At 42.9% G+C, this 25,010-nt stretch overlaps 1 protein-coding gene across 1 annotated transcript in view; it reads left to right on the forward strand.

The window, feature by feature from the left end:
• The window catches only part of cpt1a2b (carnitine palmitoyltransferase 1A2b), a 92,892-nt gene that overhangs the window by 19,000 nt on the left and 48,882 nt on the right, over positions 1-25,010 (forward strand). Inside the window, exons 8-12 of the mRNA XM_085785071.1 lie at positions 3,522-3,629; positions 4,927-5,014; positions 6,397-6,592; positions 17,660-17,848; positions 24,247-24,352. Of these exons, the coding sequence (XP_085641197.1) occupies positions 3,522-3,629; positions 4,927-5,014; positions 6,397-6,592; positions 17,660-17,848; positions 24,247-24,352 (687 nt within the window). The remainder of the gene's footprint in view (positions 1-3,521; positions 3,630-4,926; positions 5,015-6,396; positions 6,593-17,659; positions 17,849-24,246; positions 24,353-25,010) is intronic.

The following is a 25,010-nucleotide window of genomic DNA, read 5'->3' on the forward strand; positions in this document are numbered from 1 at the left end:
CACGGAGCACACGTCAGCTGACAGCTGACAGATGCGTATATCTGACAGATGCAGCTTACAATTTCCTCATCACTACCTGAGCCACCAACCGATCCCCCCTCCCTCACGTCCCGATGAGTCTCCTGGACATATCCTGTATCCTTTTTCTTTTCTAACCGCTGTTTCAGGTATTGCCCGTATACACTCTCTCTCTCTCTCTCTCTCTCTCTCTCTCGCTCTCGCTCTCGCTCTCGCTCTCTCTCCTCATATAAAAATAAATATAGCCACATAGGAACAGCCGGTGCGAGGTATAATTGCTCAGAAATCGAGTGTGTTTCATTTTAATAAGTTGTAAGCTTCAGAAACCATTAAACACACATATTTAGGAAAAGTCACGGACTGGAAGACCTGTAGGTTTAATGTAAACAGAGTAATTTACATAAGAAAAACACAAACGGTCTGTGAGACCGTCTTGGCGGTTCTAGTGTTAATCCCTCTGTTCAGCATCTCTGTTAAGACGAATAAACACAAATCGCCGCAGAGCGCGAGCCTGGCACAGAGGTGCGCGCTCTGGCGCATCTGGCACAATCGGTTAACAGGACCGAAAGGAAACTGGCTCCGCTCCGCGGCTATTTCGCGTCCAACGTCTATGTTAAGCACATGTTGTTATTGATATTGTAGCGTCAGACCCGACGTAACTACAACAACATAACACAAACTTATCTGACAGCTCTCACTTCTTCCTCTGCTCCTCCTCACTCACCTACACACACACAGACACACACACAGACACACACAGACACACACAGACACACAGGACTCTGTTCCTCACAATCACCCCAGCCCCTCAGTTTCTCATCCAACCATACATTACTGCGGGGTCTTTACAATATTTTCAGAGCGAGGGGGAGGGGGGGTGGGGGGTGTCCTGTAGACTATAGACTATTGAGAGCCAGGTCGCTGCAATAAGGGGATCACCGTGGTCTGTAATGCGAAGGAAGCCTATTCTTGGTGGGCGGACCTAAGTTGCCCTTTGATCAAGTAGCCTATTGCCTATAGCGCACAACTTCTTTCAGCGGTGACTTACTGTATATAAAATGACATATATAGGCTATAGCCTAATATATAATAAGCTCCTGACGCTCAGCTCCACTGGACTTTCAAAGTAAAGGTGACGCAGCTGTAAATAGGTTAAAATAATGAGACAGCAGCACTTATATATATTTTATGATTAAACTCTGAACATAACCTGGTCGGGACCAGGCGCATATGTGTCCAGGAGTACATTAGTATTTCGTGCTCACGTTATATCTTATTCTCTCCCACGAAATAATAAGTCGTTCCCACAAAATAGTAATTTGTTCCCACGAATTAGGTATTTCGTGGGAACGACTTAATATTTCGTGGCCACAAATTACTATTTCGTGGGAACGAATTACTATTTTGTGGGAACGACTTACTATTTCGTGGGAACGACTTACTATTTCGTGGGAACGACTTGCTATTTCGCGGGAACGACTTACTATTTCGTGGGAACGACTTGCTATTTCGTGGCCACAAATAATATTTTTTTTATTCCATGATATATCACGGGCTCCGTATGCAACAGTTCCTTGGTTTCATTAGATTAATCTATGATCATTTTGTTTTCTGTTTTTACACCAGTTTTCATTAGATAATAATTATGTCCACATCGTCTTTTTGTGACGGCCCTGAGCCAGGTTGTGCAAAAAAGATGAGGAGGACACTGATTTAAAGGACAATTCCAGGCGAATTCAACTCAGGGGTGTATTTTCATATCATTTTAGGTCTAAAAGAATGAATCTGAAGATTTTCAGTTTAATCGCTCCTGTTTTGCGGTAGTTGCGTATGTCCGCGCATCGCCACGGCAGCAATGAATGGGAGTGGATGTAAGTTCCGCTGTTTAGGCTGTTTCCAGCCCTCAAAGCCGCATTTTTTTTCCACAGACAGCGTCAGATGGCTACTCAAACATGCACCGAGAAGTTTATTTACTTCAAGCAAGCCGACATGTTTGTAAAAGTCGATCTAATTCAAAGTCTCCCGGAGTCTCGCGCGAGCCCGAAGTTGCAGTGCTGGTGTATTCAGGCGCAGTCGGAGCTACCGCTTGTGTCATAAACACAGGAATATCAACTCTTTACTTGCTTGAAGTGTACATTTTTTTCCACATACAGTGTCAGATGGCTACTCAAAGATGCGCCGAGAAGTTTTTTTTACTTGAAGCAAGTAAAGAGTTGATATTCCTGTGTTTATGACACAAACGGTAGCTTTTCCCACTGCTCCTGAACACACCGAGCACGGCAACTGGGTCTCGCGCGAGACTCCGGGAGACTTTGAATTAGATCTAGTTTTACAAACATGTCGGCTTGCTTGAAGTAAATAAACTTCTCGGTGCATGTTTGAGTAGCCATCTGATGCTGTCTGTGGAAAAAAAATGCGGCTTTGAGGGCTGTAAACAGCCTAAACAGCGGAACTTACATCCACTCCCATTCATTGCTGCCGTGGCGATGCGCGGACATACGCAACTACCGCAAAACAGGAGCGATTAAACTGAAAATCTTCAGATTCATTCTTTTAGACCTAAAATGATATGAAAATACACCCCTGAGTTGAATTCGCCTGGAATTGTCCTTTAATGCAATAACAACATCAGAGAGAGCGAGAGAGAGGTGTGGAGGCTGGGCATATTTGAGGTCACACAGGAAACCAAGGAACTGTCACACTTGCTTGTGTGACATCACTCATTCGTATTCATGTCTTCTTTAAGATTTAAGATTAAGATTCCTTTATTTGTACCACGGTGGGGAAACTTACATTTGTGCAGCAGCAAATAGCAACAGTATAAAAAGAGACACTCAAAGAAGCTCCTACATTTTGTTGAACTTCCTTAGGAATATTATTGTAAATAAGTCTGTATTGTTTGTTTTCACATCAGTGGAGTCAACATAATTATCCGACAAGACATGCTGCTGAAGGGAGGTTTACTTTGCCTAAAGCGAACACTAATGTGATGAAGAAATCTGTTTTTATTCAGAGCCATCCTAGAGTGGAATTCGTTGCCACTTTATATTGTGTTAACAGATTCTAAAGAGAGGTATAAATTCTTGCTCAAACAGTTTCTTCTGCAGTAGTTGGTATATGCTATATGATGAGGTGCCTCAGTTCTCTTCCCTGCCCTATGAGATTACTATTTTGGTTTTTGTATGTTTTGCTGTGTTGCCTTCCCCTTGTATGTGTATATTTATTGATTTTTGATTGTATTGTACAGGTGGTGTATCGTGTCTTGTATTAAACGTATGTCTGCGTGTCTCTGTGATTGTATCCGTGTGTTGTGATTATGTTAGTTGTTTTGTTCTACTTTATCCTTGATGTACCTGGAGGAATAGTGGTCAACTTTGACTGAATGTTTGGACTCCAGGAAGAATAGCCATTCTAATGTGCTGGTGCTAATGGAGATCCAATAAAGACATAAGAAATAACATAATCATTTATCCTGAGATTACATTTTTGAATTGCCTGTGCAGGACTTTCTGTACGTGACCCCAACCCCTGTGCAGGCTGCCAGAGCAGGCAACACTATCACCGCCCTGATGCTCTACCGCCGCAAGGTTAACCGGGAGGAGCTCAAGCCGGTGAGACTGCAAACATTTCTTCACTGCCCATAGATCCATGTGTCAAACTGTGTGTGTGGTGGTTGAGTATCAGATAAACTGAAGTTGATGTAAGGGGGAAATTGTAGTGATAAACAAGTGAAGTGCCCAGATGGGATTTTTTTTCCGGAATTTCCCATCTCTTACACATGTGTAAGGAGTTTCCAGTTTAAATTTGGAAATGATATGATCTCGACTTTAGGAATGATGTCAAAGGATTGGAAGAGGGAGAACTCCCTGCATTTCAACTGGTGCAAATTGAACATATATGGTCAACTGTCCTGTCTTCCTATTCTCCTGTTTGTTGCTCAGAATTTGCCTAAATTTGCCAAAAGATAGCCTGGACCCAACCCATCGCTGTGCAGCAGCTATAATTTTAATTATGGCTGCCCCCGACCAAAGATTTTTGTGGTCGACCAATAGTCGTCATTTTATGGTGACTCAATATGACATCGATTAGACGACTAATCAACGTCATATTGATTTTGACTTAATTTTGACAAGACAGGGCTCCAAATGCTTTTTTTTTTTTTTTCCTGCGACCAAATCGACCAATGAGATTTTTGGTCGATTAATGATTTTTTGGTATTTGGGAGCAGCCCTAGTTTTAATGTCACAGATTTTGTTAAATTTATTTGAATTGCAAGTCTATTACAAAAACGAAAAACTGAAAATAGCAGCACAAGAATTCAGACAGCTTATAGTGTTTATGCCCCTGACCTGTTCTAATTTTGATGGGACATACTTCCCACATCTGGTTTGGGGGATCATTCTCCCTGTCCCTGGCAGTATTTACGGAAGCTGCTCATAACTGTGGACAGATGGGGAAGATTCAGTATTTATTTTATACAGGCGTCACATCTGTGTTGATGAAGTTTTGGCTTTTTACTTTTTACTTAAAGGTTCAACAGTTCAAGGTCCCCTCCCAAAAAGAAACGAACCTGATTAAAACACAGTGATGCAGATGTACTCTGTGTAAAAATCAGTCCTGCCTGGGGGGAAAGAAAAAACAAAAACAAACACAGAATACAAACAAAACAGGAGAAAATAAAAAGTAAAAAAGTAAATAAAAAGGAGTGTTTAGATTGCACAAAGGAGGATGTGTAGAATTGTAGAAACTGCAAATGTTATGAAAGAAGGTTATTCTTTCTGTATTCATTCTGTATGGATGTGTATAACTGTCTCCCGTCCTAATTTAGAAAACATACAGCACAAAGTGAGACTTGTGTTATAATTTGTGTAATATTAAACAGTGAATGTGTGTGTCTCTGTGTGTCAGAGCCGTGTGCCAGGTACGGTCATCCCTCTTTGTGCTGCGCAGTGTGAAAGGATGTTCAACACAACACGCACCCCGGGAGCTGAGACTGGTAATTCACTCACACACACACACACTGCAGGTGTCTGCCATGTGAAGTTTATAACTCATGGATTAGACAGACAGCTGTACTCACACTGGTTCTTGTCAGCCAGCCCAGATGTTAGTTACTGTCTCCCTTGACAAGGAGTCACAGGATTCATGTAGCATCCAGCGTGGTTGAACCAAAAAAAGCAGAGAAAAACACATTTTACAAGAATGAACTCGAAAACACTACTGTGTATATACGATATTAAAGGAATTGTTGGAAAGGCAGGATGTTTAAAAAAAAAAGAAGAGAAAAAAAACCGCCATTCATTCGTCATAGAGGCCTATGTCGGACTGGTGGGATGTCAGAATGGCGGCTCACGTAATGCTTTTGGCAGGTAAACAAGATCAATGACATTAGGGCCAATTTTCCTCTAACTGTTCCAAACCCTTGCACTATTCAGCCTCCCCGCTGCAACTGGTCCTTGTTTTCTTTGGTCACACTGTCAGACATCAGTGCGATCCTTGCCACCGTGACTCCGTCCTCTAGCCCTCTGGACATACTCCCGACATCACTGTTCCTTAAAACTTTTGGCTCTACTGGTCCCTGCAATGTAGAGATTATAAATCAATCTCTCCAAACTGGTGTTGTCCCAGTTTTCTTTAAACAAGCAGCTATCTGTCTTTGACAACTTCCAATCAGGTTTCAGGAAAAAAAAACACTCCACTGAGTAGAGTTCTCAACGGGCCTGAAAATTACATGTGTCACACCCCCCTACAAGTGAACTTTATCTTGCTTAAACAGATTACAATGTACCAAGGTCAGCAACAGACGTCAAAAACAGGAATCAGGCGATGTTACCTGAGAACATACACAAGATGTATCTCTCTATTGTATCAGACAGAGAACACAAAACAGTAGAAATAAATAAACAAGTATCCATTACAGCTCTACTTCTCTTTCAAGCAGACCGAGCTACAGAAATTAGACAACTAAACTGCCTGGTTGACTGCCATCAAAAAATGGCTAAATGACAACCTTCTTCAACTGAACTCTGCCAAAACTGAAATGAAATGAACTTTGTACAAGCCAAGTTGTGGCGCCCCTCATTTTTGCCTGAGCGCCCCCCTCTCAGCCTTCACGCTCCCAGCGTCCCCCACAAAGTTCAGAACGCCCCCTGGGGGGCGGTACCGCCCCCGTTGAGAAACCCTAATCTAACCAAATCCCGAAAACATGCAAACTACATGCAACTAATTTTCAGGTTTTAGGACTCGTTCCTTTTTTCTCTGTGTATAAAAACATGTAACTATCAAGTAGCACATTGGTAGGCTGCTCTGTAATTGGCAAGCATGAAAAACATGTAATATTGAAGTGATCCAATGGAATAATCTTCCTTTCCTCCACAGATGTGCTGCAGCACTGGCAGGACAGTGAGTTTGTGGCCGTGTACCACAAGGGGCGTTTTTTCCGCCTGTGGGTGTACCGCGCTGGCCGGCTGCTGTGTCCCAGGGAGATCGAGTACCAGGTGCAGAGGATTTTGGATGACTCCTCCCCCCCTCAGCCTGGAGAGGAGAAACTGGGGGCTCTCACTGCTGGAGACAGGTAGGAGCAGCGGGGAGGACATGTGCTCCAGTGTGGTATACATTATTTGCTAATGGCGAAGCATGGTCTCTCATTGTGTTGAATTTTTTTATTCAGTTGTTATTGGCTAAAAGTGAGGCAATCATCCCACCACTAGACATACAAGATGTCAAGCCAGATGTCAAGGATTCGATCATGTCCAAGTAAGAACAGGAAACTATCATTTAGCCACCTCTTCAAACACATGACGTAATCTCATAACACCCCCGTAAACAGTAAAGCCCCCAAATCTTATCAGACTATCATCAGGGCACCAGGCTTTCAGAACAACAGAGAACAGGAAGGAAACGGTATGAATCACTTTGTTTTCAAATATTTAAATATCCCTTTGATGTCCCACAGTCCACTGAGAAATGCACTCAGTCTGTTTTTAGATTCTTAAAATGAGTCATCAGGACGACTGGAGCTTTGTGATGTCACAGCAAAGCCCTCACTATTAGAGGGTATGCGTTTACGTCACATTGCCCTCGGCAACGCCCCTTCCGTTCGGACTGAGTGGCAAAACAAACCTCCCGACAACATGCTGGCGGATAGGGCTCATAAACTGGATATAATATGATCAAAACAAATTGATGTCAAAAGGAATCGACAACCAGCTCCCCAAAACCGTCTGCTCCACTGACACTTCCTGTAACACACAGAGTGACCGCGGTACCTGCAGAGTGACTGACGGGCTCAGTGTTACTGTGCAGAGGGACGAGATTACAGCTGTTACTGTCGTCCTGACAGTGACTCCCGACACTAAAACACGAGCTGCTTTTATTCTGAAAAACTCTAACAAGTCAAACTGTAGGATGTGTTAGAGGACTAATTTATCTCAGAACTATGACACCTGAAACTGTAAACACAGCTGATCGATCGAAAAATACCGCTCCAGTGAATTTACTTTCCGTCATTGAGAACAGGTTCTTGAATGTAACTCGGTCAAAGTGAGACGTATCCTCAAGATTTTTAGCAGCTCTGTTAGGTCATGCATGCTTTACATGCTGGCAAAGCTAGACATGTCAGACTTGTATTGGCTCGGAGAAAATCGCTTCGTTACTTGATCGTTTTTAAACTTTGGCGGCTCTGCCACTCGTCTTTTTGCCACTCGTCTTTTTGCCACTCAGTGGACGTTCCACAGCAGTCCGGCATGCCGCCTGCCGTTTACCGGACTCCATGTGAATGCAGCATTAGACTTGGCCAAGCCCAGGGTTTGGGTTTATGTGCATATGTTTTTTTTTTTTAAAGATCACTCAGAGGCCAAAAGCTCAGCCAATCGGCTGTAAAACTAGACTATAAAGTTTTTGGCTCTTAAAACCACAAATACATGGAAAGAGAGAGAGAGCGAGAGAGACTGTCCTCCATCATGACAATGTACAATCAGGAGGTTGTGCAAGGGACGTAAACACACAGTGAGAAATGCATACATTACCTCAATTGTGTACAGGATAGTTGAGAGAGAGAGAGAGAGAGGAACTGGGGAGGCAGAGAGGGGTAAAGGGTTGCCCGATGCAGGATTCAAACTGGGGCCGACTGCAGTGAAGACTGTAGCCTCGCCTCCCACCCGCCACCTGCCGATTATTTCTACCCAGTGATCCAATCCAATGATTGTGGGACACGCGTGCTTTTGTTTACAAAGTTGGTCCGATTGTAAAACAAATGCAGTGTGAAAAGGAACTGCGCCAACTGAAAAAAAAAAACTGGTCAGCACCAAAGCAAGTGAACACCAAAGAGACCTACTGTTCAGCAAATCAGCTAAATTTAAAAACTACCTTTTAATCAATTAATTTGATGTACGTTGCCAAAGGACACGTGACCTAGGCTTCTAATCTGGACTATGACAGTAACAAATAATCGATCTTATCAATTACATCATGAAAGGACAGTCTGTAAAAAAGGAATACTTTCAGGCACAGGAAATGTTGCATGTGGTGAAGGATACATAAAATAGTGTAATAAATATGATGTGTAGAGTAATATACTGTTCAGGAGCTCTAGTACTGATGCTGAAGTATGTACGGTAGCTGTCTGATCTTTGGGCGGCGCCAGAGCACAGGGACAATGGCATAAACAAACACAAAAACTAGGTCAGTAACAATTCATGTAGTTAAGTGTGTGTTGGCGGCGTACCGATAATCATAGGAAGGGCTTCAGAAACGCTTGAGGCAGAACTCTAGAAGCTAGACAGGATCGAGTTTGCCATGGATCTTTGATGTTTGGGCTTATTAGTTTGTGCGGGAAGCTTTAAACACCTCAAGAAACCATTAGGCCCAGCTGACCACCACCAGTGTAGATAAGATCACATCGTTACTCACTTACAGTAAGGGCATTATACTAATGGAGCCTTATCGTATCGGTTACACTGCGAATGCAAGTCTCAGTTTTTTGTGGAGTAACACTTTGTGTTGGTACTGACGGGGCTGACTGAAAACCCCTCGTTTCCCAGAACTCCTAATGGATGTAGGAAGAGGACTTGGTGGTCACAGCCTGTGATTAGGGTGAAATCAAATATGTGTCACATCACTTACATGTTACTGCACACCTTAATCACTGCTATCTCTCTGTGTGTGTTGTACACTGACTTAACAATATGTTTTGGAATTTTTCAAAAACTTTCAAAAATAACAGATTATGAGGACCACTATTGTTTTATGACATTATACAGGCACTTTAAATTTGTATTAAAGAATAAGTAAGCGATCTGGTCATTTTGGCTAACTTCCTGTCAGCTGATGGAGTTAGCAGTCCCCACCCTCGTCCCTTCGTCACCACATCCCTTGGCTGCACACACAGAGAGGACCGCCCCTTTATGCCGTTCTCTCCTCATTGGATAAAGGTTGTAGGATACAAGGAAAGTTTTCTCCTCGGCTTACAGCAGAGCACAGTGACTGACAGACCCGTGTTTCAGACCAAACACTCTATATAAGTGATTGCTGTCGGAAGATAGAACTATTTAAGACTTATATTAACACAAACATTCCGCTTACTTCTGCTTTAAAGCAGAACTATGCAGGATTACGGCTGTAATTATTGTGGCTCAGAGACACTGTGATGGTTGAGTGACCTGTTATGAGGTGAATGGGGTCTAGGCCAATGCACTCACCCCCCCACTGGCTGAAAACCGCACTTGCAAGATCAATCGTCCGTCTCGGTGTTACAAATCTCGTCAATGGCTAGAACTATCGCGAGAAACTGCCTTACGGCAGTACGAGATAAGAACGCAGATGACGTCATGCATGTCACGAATCGTGATTGGTTTGAGTTGGGAAAGTCGGAGGAAACCATGGAAACATGAAATGTTTGTACTGATGAAGTTCGACTTGTGGCTACACGGAGCTAATGCTAACACAGACACACACACACACACACCATGGATCTTTTATAAGATAATGTAATACATCATGACACACACACACGCACGCCTTCGCGTTTTGGAACCTTTATTCCTGTGTGTGTATGTCTGTGTCTTTGTGTCTGTGTGTGGCCGTGTTAGTGTTAGCTCCGTGTAGGGTTGTTCGGTATACCGGTACTAGAGTGGTACCGGGGTACTGACGCATTTAAAAAGGTACCATACTGCGCTTAGATGGGACCGGTACTTTCATTTAGCGCCGCCGGCAGCGGTGACGTCGCCGCGTGAAGTCGCCGCATTGTAATTTGAGCCGAGGCGAGTGAGTGAGCAGAGTCACAAACGAAGCAAGATGCTGTTTTTATTACCGTTACAGCGCCACCTGCCCATGTGCCTGTGTTTATGTGTGTGTGCGCCGCGCGCAGAATCAACGTATGGGAAACAATAGGTGTGTGTGTTTGAGTAACATGAACGTTTGTGTTTCATTCTATAAACTACTGATAACAATTTCTCCCAAAAATAATAACTGGTCAAAATAACAAAAAGAGATGCAGTGTTTTCAGACCTCAAATAACGCAAAGAAAACAAGTTGATATTCATTTTTAAACAGACCACTAATGTTTTAATTTAGGAAGAGTTCAGATTAATATAGATGGACATTTAATCCTGCAGCAGCAGTAACTGTTTACTGATTTACTGATTATTTACTGATGCATATGTTAGTTCTAAGATTTTCTATTAAAATAAAGCTAATAATGACATTTGTTGTGTTCTCTTTTTATTTGGAAAAGTACCGAAAAGTATCGAAAAGTATCGAAAAACATGTTGGTACCGATACCGGTACCAAAATGTTGGTATCGTGACAACACTAGCTCCGTGTTAGTATTAGCTCCGTGTTAGCAGGGCTTAGCAAACACCGCTCTCTACCTTCAGCAGCTTCCAATGTAAACACAAGCACGTGTAAGGGGTGGAGGGGGGGTGGCGGCAGCGAGTTTTTTTTTTTTTTACGACAGGGTTTCCGCTACATGTAACTGATCGTGGCGCACCACCACGGCAAAATAAAAGCCGCTACATCTTCAGAATGATGATTTGTTTAATTTTTTTTTAATGTTAAAACAATGTAAAGCAGGGTTTCCACTACCAGTTACCATTACATTGCACCCCTTTCCACTACACAGTTACAACTCTACTCAACTCAGTTTAGGTGCTTTTCAATCACAGCTGAGTTCTTCATAGTTCCTCCTCAGCGGGGACGGGGTCGTCATATCATGGACGGCTACGGCCGCGTCGTCTCACTCTCTTTTTTCCAAACTCACTCGTCTGCACCTCGTTAACGGGCCACAGTGTGGTTTTCCACATAGCAGTGAACTCAGGTGAAAGAACAACTGTCTCAGTACAGATTCTTTTTCCTTTGATTCTCACGTTGGATGTTGCGCTCGAGTGCTAGTGAAAAAGAGCCATAATTAATAACCCCCTAAAGTGTCTTGATCCGCTGAGCTTATCAATAAACAACGTTGACGAGGGGGTTACCGCCACTACTTAAAAATCTTTTAGAGGAAACACTGCAAGAATGTTTATTGATAGATGTACTGCAGAGTTGTGTCTTTGGCAGGAAAAATCCTGTCGGATGAACTGGAATTGTTTGGATAACAAATTATCTTAATTCAACATCCCTCTTCCGGAGTTTACTTTTCCAAATCCAAAGCATCCTGGTTTGGATGTTAAGTTCAAAGACTTTAAACTCACATAGGTTGCCCCAAAAATGTGGTGCACTGACAACAAGATGAGTCCCTCTCTCCTCATAAGCAGCAATTGAAAAGGATACTGGCGCTCAGTAAAAAAAAAACAGTGTTTAGTAGGGGTGTCACGATTTCGATTTTTTATCGAAATCGATCGAAATTACGTCACGATCTCGAGCATCGAAGTCAAAGAGAGGATTGACGATCCCCCTCCCCCGCCCGCCCGCAAAGCTACAACTGCCCGTTGTCCCCATTGCGCACCAAGCCTCTTGTCAGTCACTGGTCCGAGTTCTCCTTTACTTTTTATTTCGAGACAACACTCACTCATTCTCTCTCTCCCTCTCTCCCTCGCTCTCTCTTTTTTTTTTTTTTTTTTTACCGGCGGTGTCAGCTGATGTGCAGTCTGCAGCAACCCAAACAAATGCACATGTTGACTGGCTCTATTCCAGCCACATGATTGGTTCGGCGCAGCGCGACTCTCAATATAATTGGCTATTTGCCAAAACATGGATGAATGAAAACTATCGACCACGTCTCATATTTCTATCGAAGAAAAGTTATTTCACAATTTATAGCGTTTTATCACCCCAGCCCTGGTGGGCTATTGTCCCCCTCCTACCTGGGAAACAGGAAGGAGACACAGCTCTAACTACACAGCACCGACAAGCACTGAGAGCCGCATGTTGCAGAGATGTTATAAGATAAAAAAACAAACAAAAAAAACCCCCCCGCAAATAATAAGCCGACGAAAAGGTGCAACTTGCCACTTTTTGTCGATGTATTATTTGTGGGGGCTTTTGGGGGATCTGTGACGGAGGAGGATCCGGGACTGATTGACTGTGGGCCACCGCCAGTCTGATCAGGACCTGATCATCAGGTCCATGGCAGCACAGCAGCTGCAGCTCTGCCCCGCTGTCTGTCACATGACTCTCCGTATCAGCGCAATCTCGTTTACATTAAGCTGACATCATGAGAATAATGAGACACGACGGTAAATTAATGAAAATTAAATTATGATAATGTAAAGATATAAATATATTTGTTTCAAAACCTTGGGGGCAATTTTGGCCCCTGGATCATGATTTTTGGGGGCATGTTACCTTTATATTGTAAAGAAATTATTTAAATGTGACCATTAGTGCCTAATGTGATACATTATGGAAATTGCATCACTTATATGTATCCCATCTTTTGAAATAAGATTTACTGTACAACATTTGATGAATAAAACCAATGATCGTAGACTAGACTAGTCTGAAAATAGCATAGGCGTCTGCGCTATAAGAAAAAGAAAAAAAAATCGAGAATCGAATCGAATCGTGACCCTACAATCAAAAATCAAATCGAATCGAGGATTGTTGTAGTCTCCAGAACCAGACTTTCAGGTTTCAGAGTTTCTCAGTGGGGCAAGAGTCAACCGCTGGTCACAGTAGTCAGAAGTAGTCAGTACCAAAGATGTTATCATATTTAACTTAGGCTTTAAATTATTAAGCATTTAGCATCAACATTAATCCTTGTGTTGCTTAAAGGGGAATTGCCGTTTTTTACAATCTGGACCCAGTGGTGTAGTGGTCCCTGGAGAAGTGGGCATACTCTAAATTTTCACCTTTTTTTTAAGTAGTCCAGAAAAAAAGCCCTGTTTTAGAAACATTGACATGTAAGACTACTCTATTTAGTTTACCCAAAAAAATCCATCATTTCTACTTGCTCACTATTATAAAATGATCATGACTTGATTAGGAGCAGTTTGTAGTTACTACTGGTCACACAAGCAGCCTGGATGAATGTATTTATCATGAGGCAAACATGGTGTTTCAGTTATTCATAGTTTATAGTTACTTAAAATCTGAAGTTGACAATGCATCCTTGTTCATATTTCATCTTAAATAAAACACACAAATCATTCTCTTTGCCAAGGGCAACATTGGTGGGGACACAAAAGTGTTCTGAGGCATCGCTCCTGAAAGTTGATGTTTTTTGCATTTGCAATCATAGTTTTATGTTAGGTAACTAGAGGTCGACCGATAGTGGATTTTTAAATTCCGATATAATAACGATAGTTTGGAGCAGGAAAAAGCCGATAGCCGATTAATCGGCCGATTTTTTTTTTTTTTAATAATAATATATAGCTATTAGCTACTGTAAAACTAAAGGATGTGGGACACTGAATCATCCCTGGACCCTGTGAGTGACGAACAGCCGAACTCCACACGTGAGTTTGTTTACATCAGAACAGCTGTAGTGACATGACGCTGCAGGAGAGGAGACTGTAACTAAACAGGACGTTAGCTCGTGGTGTGGTTACGCCGTACATTAACAGGTGACTGTTTCACTACAATTAGCCTACTGTGTGGAAAACCCATAGCCTGTAAAAAGAAAAACCACGCTGTAATGATCGTGATCGAGTTGGACGAGTGTGTTTGGAGCTGATGGGAGGAGAGAAAAAAGAAAGCGAGACGCGCGTAGTGGCCGTGATATGACGACCCCGTCCCCGCTGAGGAGGAACTCTGCTGTTATGGAACAGGACCTAAACCAAGTCGAGTAGAGCCCATAGAGCCCAACTTTGTAGTGTAAAGAGCCATTATTGTGCATCTGCCCCAACTCTGCGGCGCTCTCTCTTCCTCCTTCCCGTCTTTCTCTAGCTGTCCTTTCAAAATAAAAGCACAAAAAGCCGGAGGGGGAAAAAAAAAAAACACTGACTCGTGAGCTGGTGGCGGTGAGATATTTAGCGTGGCAGCCGCCACCACATTATCTATGCAGGAACCCTTATATGATTAAGAAAATACTACAGTGTTTCTCATTAAATAACAAGAGAGTTTGGTTCCAGTCAGCCCCTCCACCTGCCGCCTCTCTATTAGTGCGGTCGCACCGCACCGCACCTTCCCTCACCTGGGTCTCTTCTCTGCTGCTGCCGCTGCACATGCCCCGTCTCTCTCTCTCTCCCCTGCTCTGTGTGTGTGTGAAGAGCAGCCCCGCCCCTCAGTGATCAGAGAGACAGAGAGCGGCAGGGAAGAAGCAGTTTATGGCGCTGTGGAAAAAACTGCAGCCATCGGCCACTATCGGAGCCAAGTTCCGCTGATTCCGATAGTTTGTAAAACGTCCTATCGGCGCCGATTAATCGGCCAAAACGATTAATCGGTCGACCTCTATAGGTAACTAATGAGCAACTAACGAAAGACAAGAAGGCAACTTAGAAGAGTTCTCAGTTGCTCTGGCTGAAGTCAACTGTGCATCATCATGACTAACACATCCATCGTTATTTAACCTCACCTGTGAATTTCCAGCCTCTCCTCCATCTCCTTCTTCTCTACCTCATCCAGCTTCTCCTTCTCTACCTCTTCCTGCCTCTCCTCCTTCATCTGTTCTAGCCTCTCCCCTCCTCTGGTCTCTCCTTCTCCATCTCCTCCAGCCTCTCTACTGTCTGTCACCTGACAAAAATATGTTGATGCATGACATATGAACAGATACATTAGGGATACAATAGACAGGGTTTCCCGCAGCGCTTTCCTGTTAAGGCGGCCGCCTTAACAACAAAGAGCTGCCGCCTAAACTAACATCTAAAAAAAAAAAAAATGTAGCGATATTCGTCGCCGCCGCCCCCCCCCCCCGTCGGACGATGGCCGCATCCTCTCACACACATACACACATACACACCACAGAGAAGCGCGCACGCATAACAGCAGCGCGTGTTGAAAGCGAAACTTTAATACGGCACGGCGCGTCCCTCCCCGTCGATCGATCCGCGCCCCCCCCCCCCGTCAACAGATCTCCGCTACCCCCCCCCCCGTCAACAGATCTCCGCGCTACCCCCCCCCCCCCCCCCCGTCGACAGGTCAGACACCACCTTAACTAACAAATTTTCTGGGGGAAACACTGATAGAGCTTGGTGGTAGGCCTACAGTTATTGCCTGAGGAAAAAAGGATTTTACTTTCACACACGTATGTGTCATTTATTCCCCCAAAATGTATAAAATTAGCTTACACGAGCATCTGGAATCTGAGGTTTTTTTCTAGGCCTTTTCCTGACCAATGTTATTTATTTTTTGTTTTTTAAACAGTTGCTCCCTTTCACACAAAGGATACATGGAAATGATAAGCTAGTAGTAAAAATAACTTAAAAAAAAAAAAAGTGTTTGCCATTAAATATTGGATTTTATTCATTATCTGTATTGTTGAGGCTCCACAGTTAGATACCATTTAAGTAACTTACACTTTCACTTATAGAGAAGGTTAGTAGGTCAACCTACAGACCCCCGATGTTGATAACAGCTAACCCCGGACTCAGAGGGGAATAGCACTAGTGTATCATAACAAAATATTGGTGAAATGAACGAGTTTGTGCAGATAATGTGTTATTTAGAGGCTGCATTCCGCTGCCCTGTAGACTCACATTATATGGATATACGCGGCTCTCGACTGGATCTAATTTCGTCGGAATGACTTGTAATGACACCAAAGTTATCTGGGTGAGTAAATTATCACATTTTATACTAGACATAAGGTCCAGATTGTAAAAAACGGCAATTCCCCTTTAATTATGAATAAAACTTCAGGAGCCTGTGACCGGATGACAGCTTTTGTTTTTAAGAGCACAGCTCTTGACATCTCTTTAAAAAGGAGGAAACTTTAGCTTTATCATCCATTGAGTGATGAATTATCTGTGTGCAAGTTGGGAGTTACCCTATCATGTCGATTACACTGTGGAATAACACTGAGAAGAACCCGTGCGGGGCAAAGCAGGCCTCACAAGAGAGACACTGATGAGGAAGGGGAGTGTGCTGAGTGAAACCATGAAGTCTCCGAGGAGTGAGACGTTTTGGCAGCGAGCTGTTGAAACCTCACAGGGAGATCAGTGACCAAGAGAAGGTTTATGTGCATGTTACACGCATTGTTTGTGTAACTGGAGCTGTTAGAGTATATTTGTGACTATAGACAGAGGAAATAGGGTGACTTATTAACCAAATAGTCAAATAGTCATGTGGCCAGGTGCAATATCAAAAGTCACATAATTACTATATTTATGTAAATGTAAAAATAACCATTTCCATTAAAGTCGTGGCTCGTATGATTCACTCATTTTCTCTCATGCTCTACCAAATTCAAAACTGAGCAAGTTTATCATATGTCTCTTCAGCCCATCTACAGTATAGATATTTGTTTTGCACCTGTAGCAACAATACTCTAAAGCCATACAAGCAGGTATAACATTTTCAATTTGTAAAAAAAGCATCTGACAAATCATAAATTTGTATCTATAACAATGGAAGATGAGAAGTTAAATGATTGCTGGAGATTTTAACAAGGTTGTGTGGAGCAGTTTCACAGCAGTTCAATCAATCGTTGTAGACATGTTGTGGTTTTTAGAGACATGTTTTGACATGTAAGTGATAAATGTCAAACTTTGTATCAAAGTGAAAGTATGAAACTTTCAAGACAACCCTCCAAGCAGTTGTTTATTTGAATTATTTATTAATGCAATATAATTTGAAAACCTTAATGAGTGAACATCAATTTTCCATTAGGAGTCAAAATGAGAAGTGGCTATAATCACACTGTTAATGACTTTCTCATTATGAGCACTGAAGCTACTCTGTTTCCCTGATGATGGGAAAACTTAATTTAAGAATATAATTCATGTTCATGTTGAAAATTTAGCCAAAGTGGAGGAAAGATATCTTACGAAAATATGACGGAGAGAGAATAACTCATGCAAAGTAAATCTGATGTTCTTAAAATGACATGAATGTGTCATTTTAATGGACGTTAGTTGGACTCAGCTTTTTCCTCCCTCATGAACTCTATGTTCTTGGCACCCTTCAAGCTCTTTTGTCAGAACTTACTCTTTTTTCCCCCACAAATCTGCAATTGTGTATCTTGGTAATTTATATGGATGAGTGACTATATGGATGACGGACGGCCATGAGTCTGAAGTATCTCACCATATTTCACTCCTGTTCCTAGGATTCCTTGGTCTCAAATGAGGAAGCAGTACTTCAGCTCTGGCGTCAACAAGCGATCTCTGGATGCCATCGAGAGGGCCGCCTTCTTTGTCACGTTGGATGATGAAGAGCAAGGCATGAGGGGAGACGACCCAGCAGGAAACCTGGACCGCTACGCCAAGTCCCTGCTCCATGGAAAATGTTATGACAGGTCTGAGAAAACACCACACCTACATTATGACGGGTTGTTTATGGCTTCTTGTGATTTCTTAAATATAAAACAATGAGAGGGAATACAGAAGGGTGGGGTCTCTCTTTTAACAGCAAGAAACATCCAGCAGCACTGAACTCAGGGTGGGTGGGCTCAACTGCCTCAGCATTTAAAAAATACATAAAAATAACAGGTTTAATAAGACAAAAACTAATAAATGAACTCTATCATCAGGTAAATCTGTAATGTATTGTTTATGTAGGTATTGTTACTCAAAGTGAGTACATAACAAATCCTGAGGGTTAACTCTAGACTTGGCCAACAAAAACGTCAATCTCAAAAATGCGTGCTCCCGCTAGTACAAGTGCTGTCGCAAATCTCAGAAAAATTAAAGCAGATATCAGTGGCACGGCCGTTTCGGCTAATGCTGTGTTCAAGGCAGGCTTTTGAAACCGTAAGTTACAGCTTCAAGTCACAACTACGACTTGGTAGCGTTCCAGGTAACCCGTAGCTCGTGTTTTTACCGTCCTGTTGTCTGTGAAAGTTCCCTATAACGGCCACTCGTAACTTCCGACCCGTGAACTCGTACCAGATCGAACTGGTATGACTTCACAGGAAGGAAAAACACAAAGTACGAGTTTCCTTGAACGCACCATGAGTTAGCAGCCCCCGCCCTTGTCAGGCATCAATTGGTCCTCGTGCTACGTCACCACATTCACGCGCATCCCTTGGCTGCACACACAGCCCTTCATGCCGTTCTCTCCCCTCATTGGATAACACTTGTATCCCACAAGGAAAATTTTCTCCTCGGGTTACAGCAGAGCAGAGTGACGGAGAGACTCGTGTTTAGGCTGAAATACTTCATGTAAGTGATTGCTGACGGAAAATAGGACTATTTAGGACTTATATTAACAAAAACATTCCACTGATATCTGCTTTAAGTTGAGGGGCAAGTTTAAGGGCTGTATCGCCTTCAATATTGAGACTTTCCGACACCACCCTTGAGAGCAAGGGCTACCCAGAATGCATTGCATAGTTTAACCAAACCAAAAGCTGCAAAGAAAGCGAGCTACAAATTTAAGTATTTTCTTTGTTAATAGAGATATAAATATTACGAAAACCATTGTATTATCTTAGTTTAGGCCCATTTTATGGATTATTTATGTCATTGTTGCATAACATTTATTTTTTTATTTTACGATCTTTTGACACCGGCCGGTGCGGACAAGCCATGTTGCTACGTTACATCTGCTTTCACCCGTGGGGTTTTTGCCGCTTGGAGCCGGTCAGGAAGGGATTGGTCGGTCGGTCAGTCGGCCGTCCTGTCTCGAGAAACACCGTGTCGTGCCACAGCCGTCCGCGGCGGAGTGTGATGGCCCGTCGGCCGATGCAGACAGGGCATGTCGGTCTCACCTGTGCCGCATCCGGACCACGGAGAGCACCGAGACGAGATGCCAGTCTGCCTTGGCGTCTTATAACGGACCTCCGCTGTGGAGAAGCCCCATTTTGTAGCGACAGGCGGCTGTGGCTTGACACCGTATTTCTCGAGACATTAGACCGTGGCAGACTGGGCCAGTCTGTCGGTCCCGTCCTCATCGGCTCCAAGCTGCAAAAACCCCCGGGGATGAAGCAGAGCGGCTGGTGCTCCAGCCCAGTCTCACCAGCACAGACTACAGAGTGTCAGCTCGGCTCACACCGCCATCCTGTTTTAAATGACATTACTCCTTTTAAAAGTGGACGGGTTAACAGTGCAAATAGGCTATAAAAAAAAAAAAAAAATGTTTTATTTCAGGGACAACAGAGACAACGTGGGCCCTGATTCAGACGTATCTGCATTTAAGGGGTGTCCCATTTCTAAGTCACAAAATAGCCCTTAACACGGTTTTGAGGGCTACTAAAATTAAGGGTTGAGCTTGACAGTTAAAGCAGATATCAGTGGAATGTTTTTGTTAATATAAGTCCTAAATAGTCCTATTTTCCGTCAGCAATCACTTACATGAAGTATTTCAGCCTAAACACGAGTCTCTCCGTCAGTCTGCTCTGCTGTAATCGGAGAAAATTTTCCTTGTGGGATACAAGTGTTATCCAATGAGGGGAGAGAACGGCATGAAGGGCTGTGTGTGCAGCCAAGGGATGCGCGTGAATGTGGTGACGTAGCACGAGGACCAATTGATGCCTGACAAGGGCGGGGGCTGCTAACTCATGGTGCGTTCAAGGAAACTCGTACTTTGTGTTTTTCCTTCCTGTGAAGTCATACCAGTTCGATCTGGTACGAGTTCACGGGTCGGAAGTTACGAGTGGCCGTTATAGGGAACTTTCACAGACAACAGGACGGTAAAAACACGAGCTACGGGTTACCTGGAACGCTACCAAGTCGTAGTTGTGACTTGAAGCTGTAACTTACGGTTTCAAAAGCCTGCCTTGAACACAGCATTAGCCGAAACGGCCGTGCCGCTGTTATCTGCTTTAAGATTGAGGGGTAAGATGAGAATTGGAATTGGCTGGACTTGTTTTTCAGCTTCCTTTTGAGTTGGATGTTGGAAGTTTGTACAGAATGTTGCGTAAGTGGAGCAAAGCTGTCGTCCGTGCCATTCTATGTTTGAAAAAAATGTTTATTATCAACATCCCATCCAAAAAAAAAAAAAAGAAAGTACACACAAAATTTCTGAATGTTCCCTATGAAATAGAGTGACTCACTCTCACACCTCCAGTGGCAGGATTCCTCCTGTCTGCTGGATTCATTTAATTTCATCATTTCACTGGAACCAGTCTGTGTGTGTGTGTGTGTGTCATGGTCATGTGTCTCTCTGACTCTCATCCTGATGCAATCATAGCTGCTCTATTTGAGCAAAATCGGCGAGACGACCTGGCTCTGCACAGACATGGCAAAAGCTTCCTCCGCACATGTGTAATAGCTCACAAATGAATGTGTTTGGTCTGAATTGTTTGACCCACACTCAGGTGCTGGAAGGCAGATATTGTGACTATTAGTCTGTCTTTACACTGCATGGTTCAAGTGGCCCAATTCCGATTCTTTTCCTCTCAAGTGGCACAGATCGGATCTGTAACATGAACGTGTAAACGGGACAAATACACATGGAATCGGATATTGTCCGATCAGATTCAGGCCCCTGTTAAATGTGGAAATAAATCAGACAGAAAAAAGAAACAGCCCGCACAACCTCGTTATGCTCCAAATATTTTTTACTGAAAAATAAAATATAAAAGTAAAAATAAAGTAAAAATATTTGGAGCATAACAAGGTTGTGTGGGCTGTTTCTTTTTTCTTTTGAAGCTTCCCCCCTTAGCCCAGCACACCAAGCAAGGGATGTGCGTATACTCTTACAATCGTTGAAATAAATCAGATACAAATTGGATATCTGCTAATACGTCTGCAGTCTAAACAGACAGATCGGATCCTTCCTGGCAATGTGTGTCAGTAACTGACAGTATCAATAACTCACAGGAATTATTACAGTGTTTCATTTTCGTGGTGTCTGCACGTCTGTTTTTTTGGTTTGCTTGTTTTCATATAGCCTAACATTCATTTATATGCGGACCGGAGGCAAGCAAGGGAGTGTGAAAAGAGAGAGCGCGCAAGAGAAACACCAGATTTCATGTTTTCCTACCGGCAAAAACTGAAAGGAGCCGATTAGAAATCAAGAGAGGAAAAACAAACATGTACATACATGTGTCCAAGAGGCTTTGTCCCGTCCTCACGTAAGCAACAGAGGATTGGACGGTGGCAAAACTGTCACTGTCACTGCACATCCCACAACAGGTCGGCTCCACACAGCCTAATTTTATTTTGTAAAGAGAGACTAGATGTTCAATTTTTAAACAGTGATGCGTAGGATATAAACTCTGAGCACCAGACTCACCTTGGTTTATAATCATTATTGAATTATAACATGAACTAATAAATCTCCCATCTTTTAAAAAGGTTCACCAGCTTATTTCCTCTTCAACGGGTTCCTCATCACAGTCGCACTAAAAAAAATCCACATTCACCGGCCTAAACAGAGCAGCGTTATCGCACTACTAGTAGACACATTTTATTTTTCCATTCCCACAGTCAGCAGTTTGATATGACTGCTGCTCAGACTCCTGCATATTTGTTAGAATGAACGGTTTGCTCTTTCGAAACAGTGTTTTTACACATTATCTTTCTCGGTTTGACCTGAACTCCCTCACACACTCTCAGTCTGTCATCCTTGTACTTCTCTCACAAACTTGAGTGAATCTCTTAAGAGCTTGACAGTAAGAACAAACAGCCTGCGTGAGCGTGCAAACTCCAAATTAACTCCAAGAGCTATCTGCAGTCACTTTGTTAATGTACAAAAAATGACGAGAGGGTGTAAAAAATTTTTAAAAAAAAGACTACTATCAAGGCATTCATGAAGACAGACATTTTCCAGTTTAGTGCATCTGATCTCAAAATAAACTGCCAATGATACATTCTCACGAATTTACTTATTTATTGTTTGAATTGGGTTACCAAAAATAAATGTATCTTGATGTCAAACACAAATATCCTGTGGAGTTGTTCTGGCAAAAGCTGGTTGCCCTTTGTTCCAAACCTAGTGTGCTACAGTAGGGTCACTGAGTCACATGAACAGGAGACCGCACCCAGCTAGTGAGCCTGATGTGGACTGCTGTTTCAACACCACTGAAGTTCTATCTTTTTACTCTTTCCCAAAATTAAGTGTTAAGTGACTCTGCTGGTTCAGTTGCAGGGCAAAAAGACACAAGGGGAATAAAATATTTAGTTGATGTAACAGTATTAGACTGTTATATAAACTGTTTCATCAAAGGTCGTAAAACAGTGACCTTTCATTTTCCTCCTTCCTGGTGTGAATTGTTACTTTCTCTGAATGCGGTAACTGTAAAGGCCACATCTGTCTGCTCCCAAACACCTCAGAACAGCTGGAAAAAAAAGTTTGCATTAACTCATTGAGTGCCAACCACGTAATTTCTCGTTTTTCGTTCCCATGCGTTGAGTGCCAAAAACGAAATTTTTCGTTTTTTGCTTTTTTTTTAAATTATGAAAATAGACACTTTAATACACATTATATGTAAATATGGGGACTCCACGACGAGGAGAACTGAAATAGATGACGATCAAAGTCACATGACAGCTCATGATCTGGAAGTTTTTATCATAACTCAGCTTCTGCAAACGGAGTTCTGCATGCAGATGCAGCGCAGCTGCTCCGCTGCTGCTCCGCTCTCACCCGCGAGGCTGCAGCAGCTGGGAGCTGAACCAGGAAGCTCTCAGCCCATTGTCCCGCCCGGTCTTCATCTGGAGCAACACCGTGTCCTCCCCAAAGTCCTCCCGCGGTAAAATCTGATGGTCTCTGGGTCAAAGCAGACCGGCACCACCGACCCGTACCACAGACGGACCGCGACCACCGGCGGGACCGGTGTTCGCGAGCCGCTGTGGCCGGCAGAGCCTCACGTTCCGCGGCGAGAGGCTGTGACACGGCGCGGTGCGTCTGTGTTATTGTTGTTTAGTGGCGCCCCCCCCGCCCCCGATGGTGGTTTTGTGAATAGAACAACAATTGTTGTGTATATTTATCTTATACGAGCCCTTTGATCCAGAAATGCGAGTGTCTGAAGAGCGACAGGCACAAACAGCGCACCTTTCATAAAAGACGCTCTATCTCCTTTTCTAGAAAAAAAGGAGGGATTTTGGTGAAACCCAGCCATGTTTAGCTTGACTTTTCTCAGGAACGGAGGCACGTAGAAACAAACGGTTTGTGGCCATTTGAAGGATAAAATTAAACCTTTCAAATGAGCTACAGTATGTGTTGGTGGCAATAATATAGAATACACTATGGCTCTAAAATAAAAAGTCAAATATGGTCTAATTTGCCGGTACACTTGACTAAAACTTTGGAAAGGAGCGCGGCACTCAATGAGTTAATATGGACTAGGGATTTGATGATACACTCAGCTCACGAGACGATAGACGATATTGGGTTCACGGAACGAGACGATATTTTGACATTATTTCTACTTCTTCTACTACAATGTCAAAATATATGACAGGACAAACAATGCAGGTGCATTTTGAAATGTTTTATAGATTTGCATGCATGACCTAAGCATGAGCTTTTAACTGTTGAATTTCTTTCCACAAATTGAAACTGAAACTAAAAATATATGAAATATTAAAGTGGCAATAAATAAAATAAAATAAAATATTTCTTTCTCTATTTTTTTTTTATGCAAACCATATGTGTAAAACTATAATCAAAGTACTACTACAGAGTGCAAAAAAGTGAAACGAAACAGTGTCAACATGCATATAAATATGCATTTAGTAATGCATTTAATAATGCATTCTTTCTCATCTAACCTGTGCTTTTGCCGCATCTTTCTCCTTCGTTCCACAGGTGGTTTGACAAGTCATTCTCCATCGTGATCTACAAGAATGGGAAGAGCGGGCTGAATGCAGAGCACTCCTGGGCTGATGCACCCACTGTGGCACACCTTTGGGAGGTATGTTTGTGTGTGTGTCTGTCTGTCGCAGCCATCACTCAGATCAGTCATTCAGAGTTCAAGTACTGCGACTGTGAGAAAAAGGAAGGAAAAAGTAGCTCACGCAACGATGATGCCACAGCTGTGCCTCAACATCAAGCCTCATGCAGCTACTGCACATTTACATATGATCAAATAAGGGATCACGGATGCAAGTACTGAACTGATTGCTTTGATTATTTTAGGACCACTTGATAAACTATGAAACAACATCACTCAACATGAAAAATATCTCAGTGTGTGTTGTGGGTGCATGAGTTAATATGTGTCGACTGAGCAGTAGAATGAAGGCTTGAGGCCCAATGACTCATTCTCGTCCTGCTAAAACAAACATGATGAGGCTGTGCTGAATGAACCTGCTGATAGGTGATGCCTTTATGATTATTACACCAACTTGGGTGTGGGAGTTTCTTTTTAGGTGGACGCAGACTTTTCCACAAGGTAATGAGACAAGCAATGACTACTTAATATCTTAGTCATTTATTTTGCTTTCAGTGGGTTATCATAAAAGAACTGCTCTGGAAACTTTTACTGAGCCCATCCTACAGTAAGCCCACTGTGTTGATTCATTCAGAGACTATCAGACACACAGTGTAGGGGCTTTTGTCTTTCCAAATGC

Source organism: Trachurus japonicus, chromosome 8, assembly GCF_045865225.1.
Source record: "Trachurus japonicus isolate A0001 chromosome 8, Traja_1.0".
NCBI lineage: Eukaryota > Metazoa > Chordata > Actinopteri > Carangiformes > Carangidae > Trachurus > Trachurus japonicus.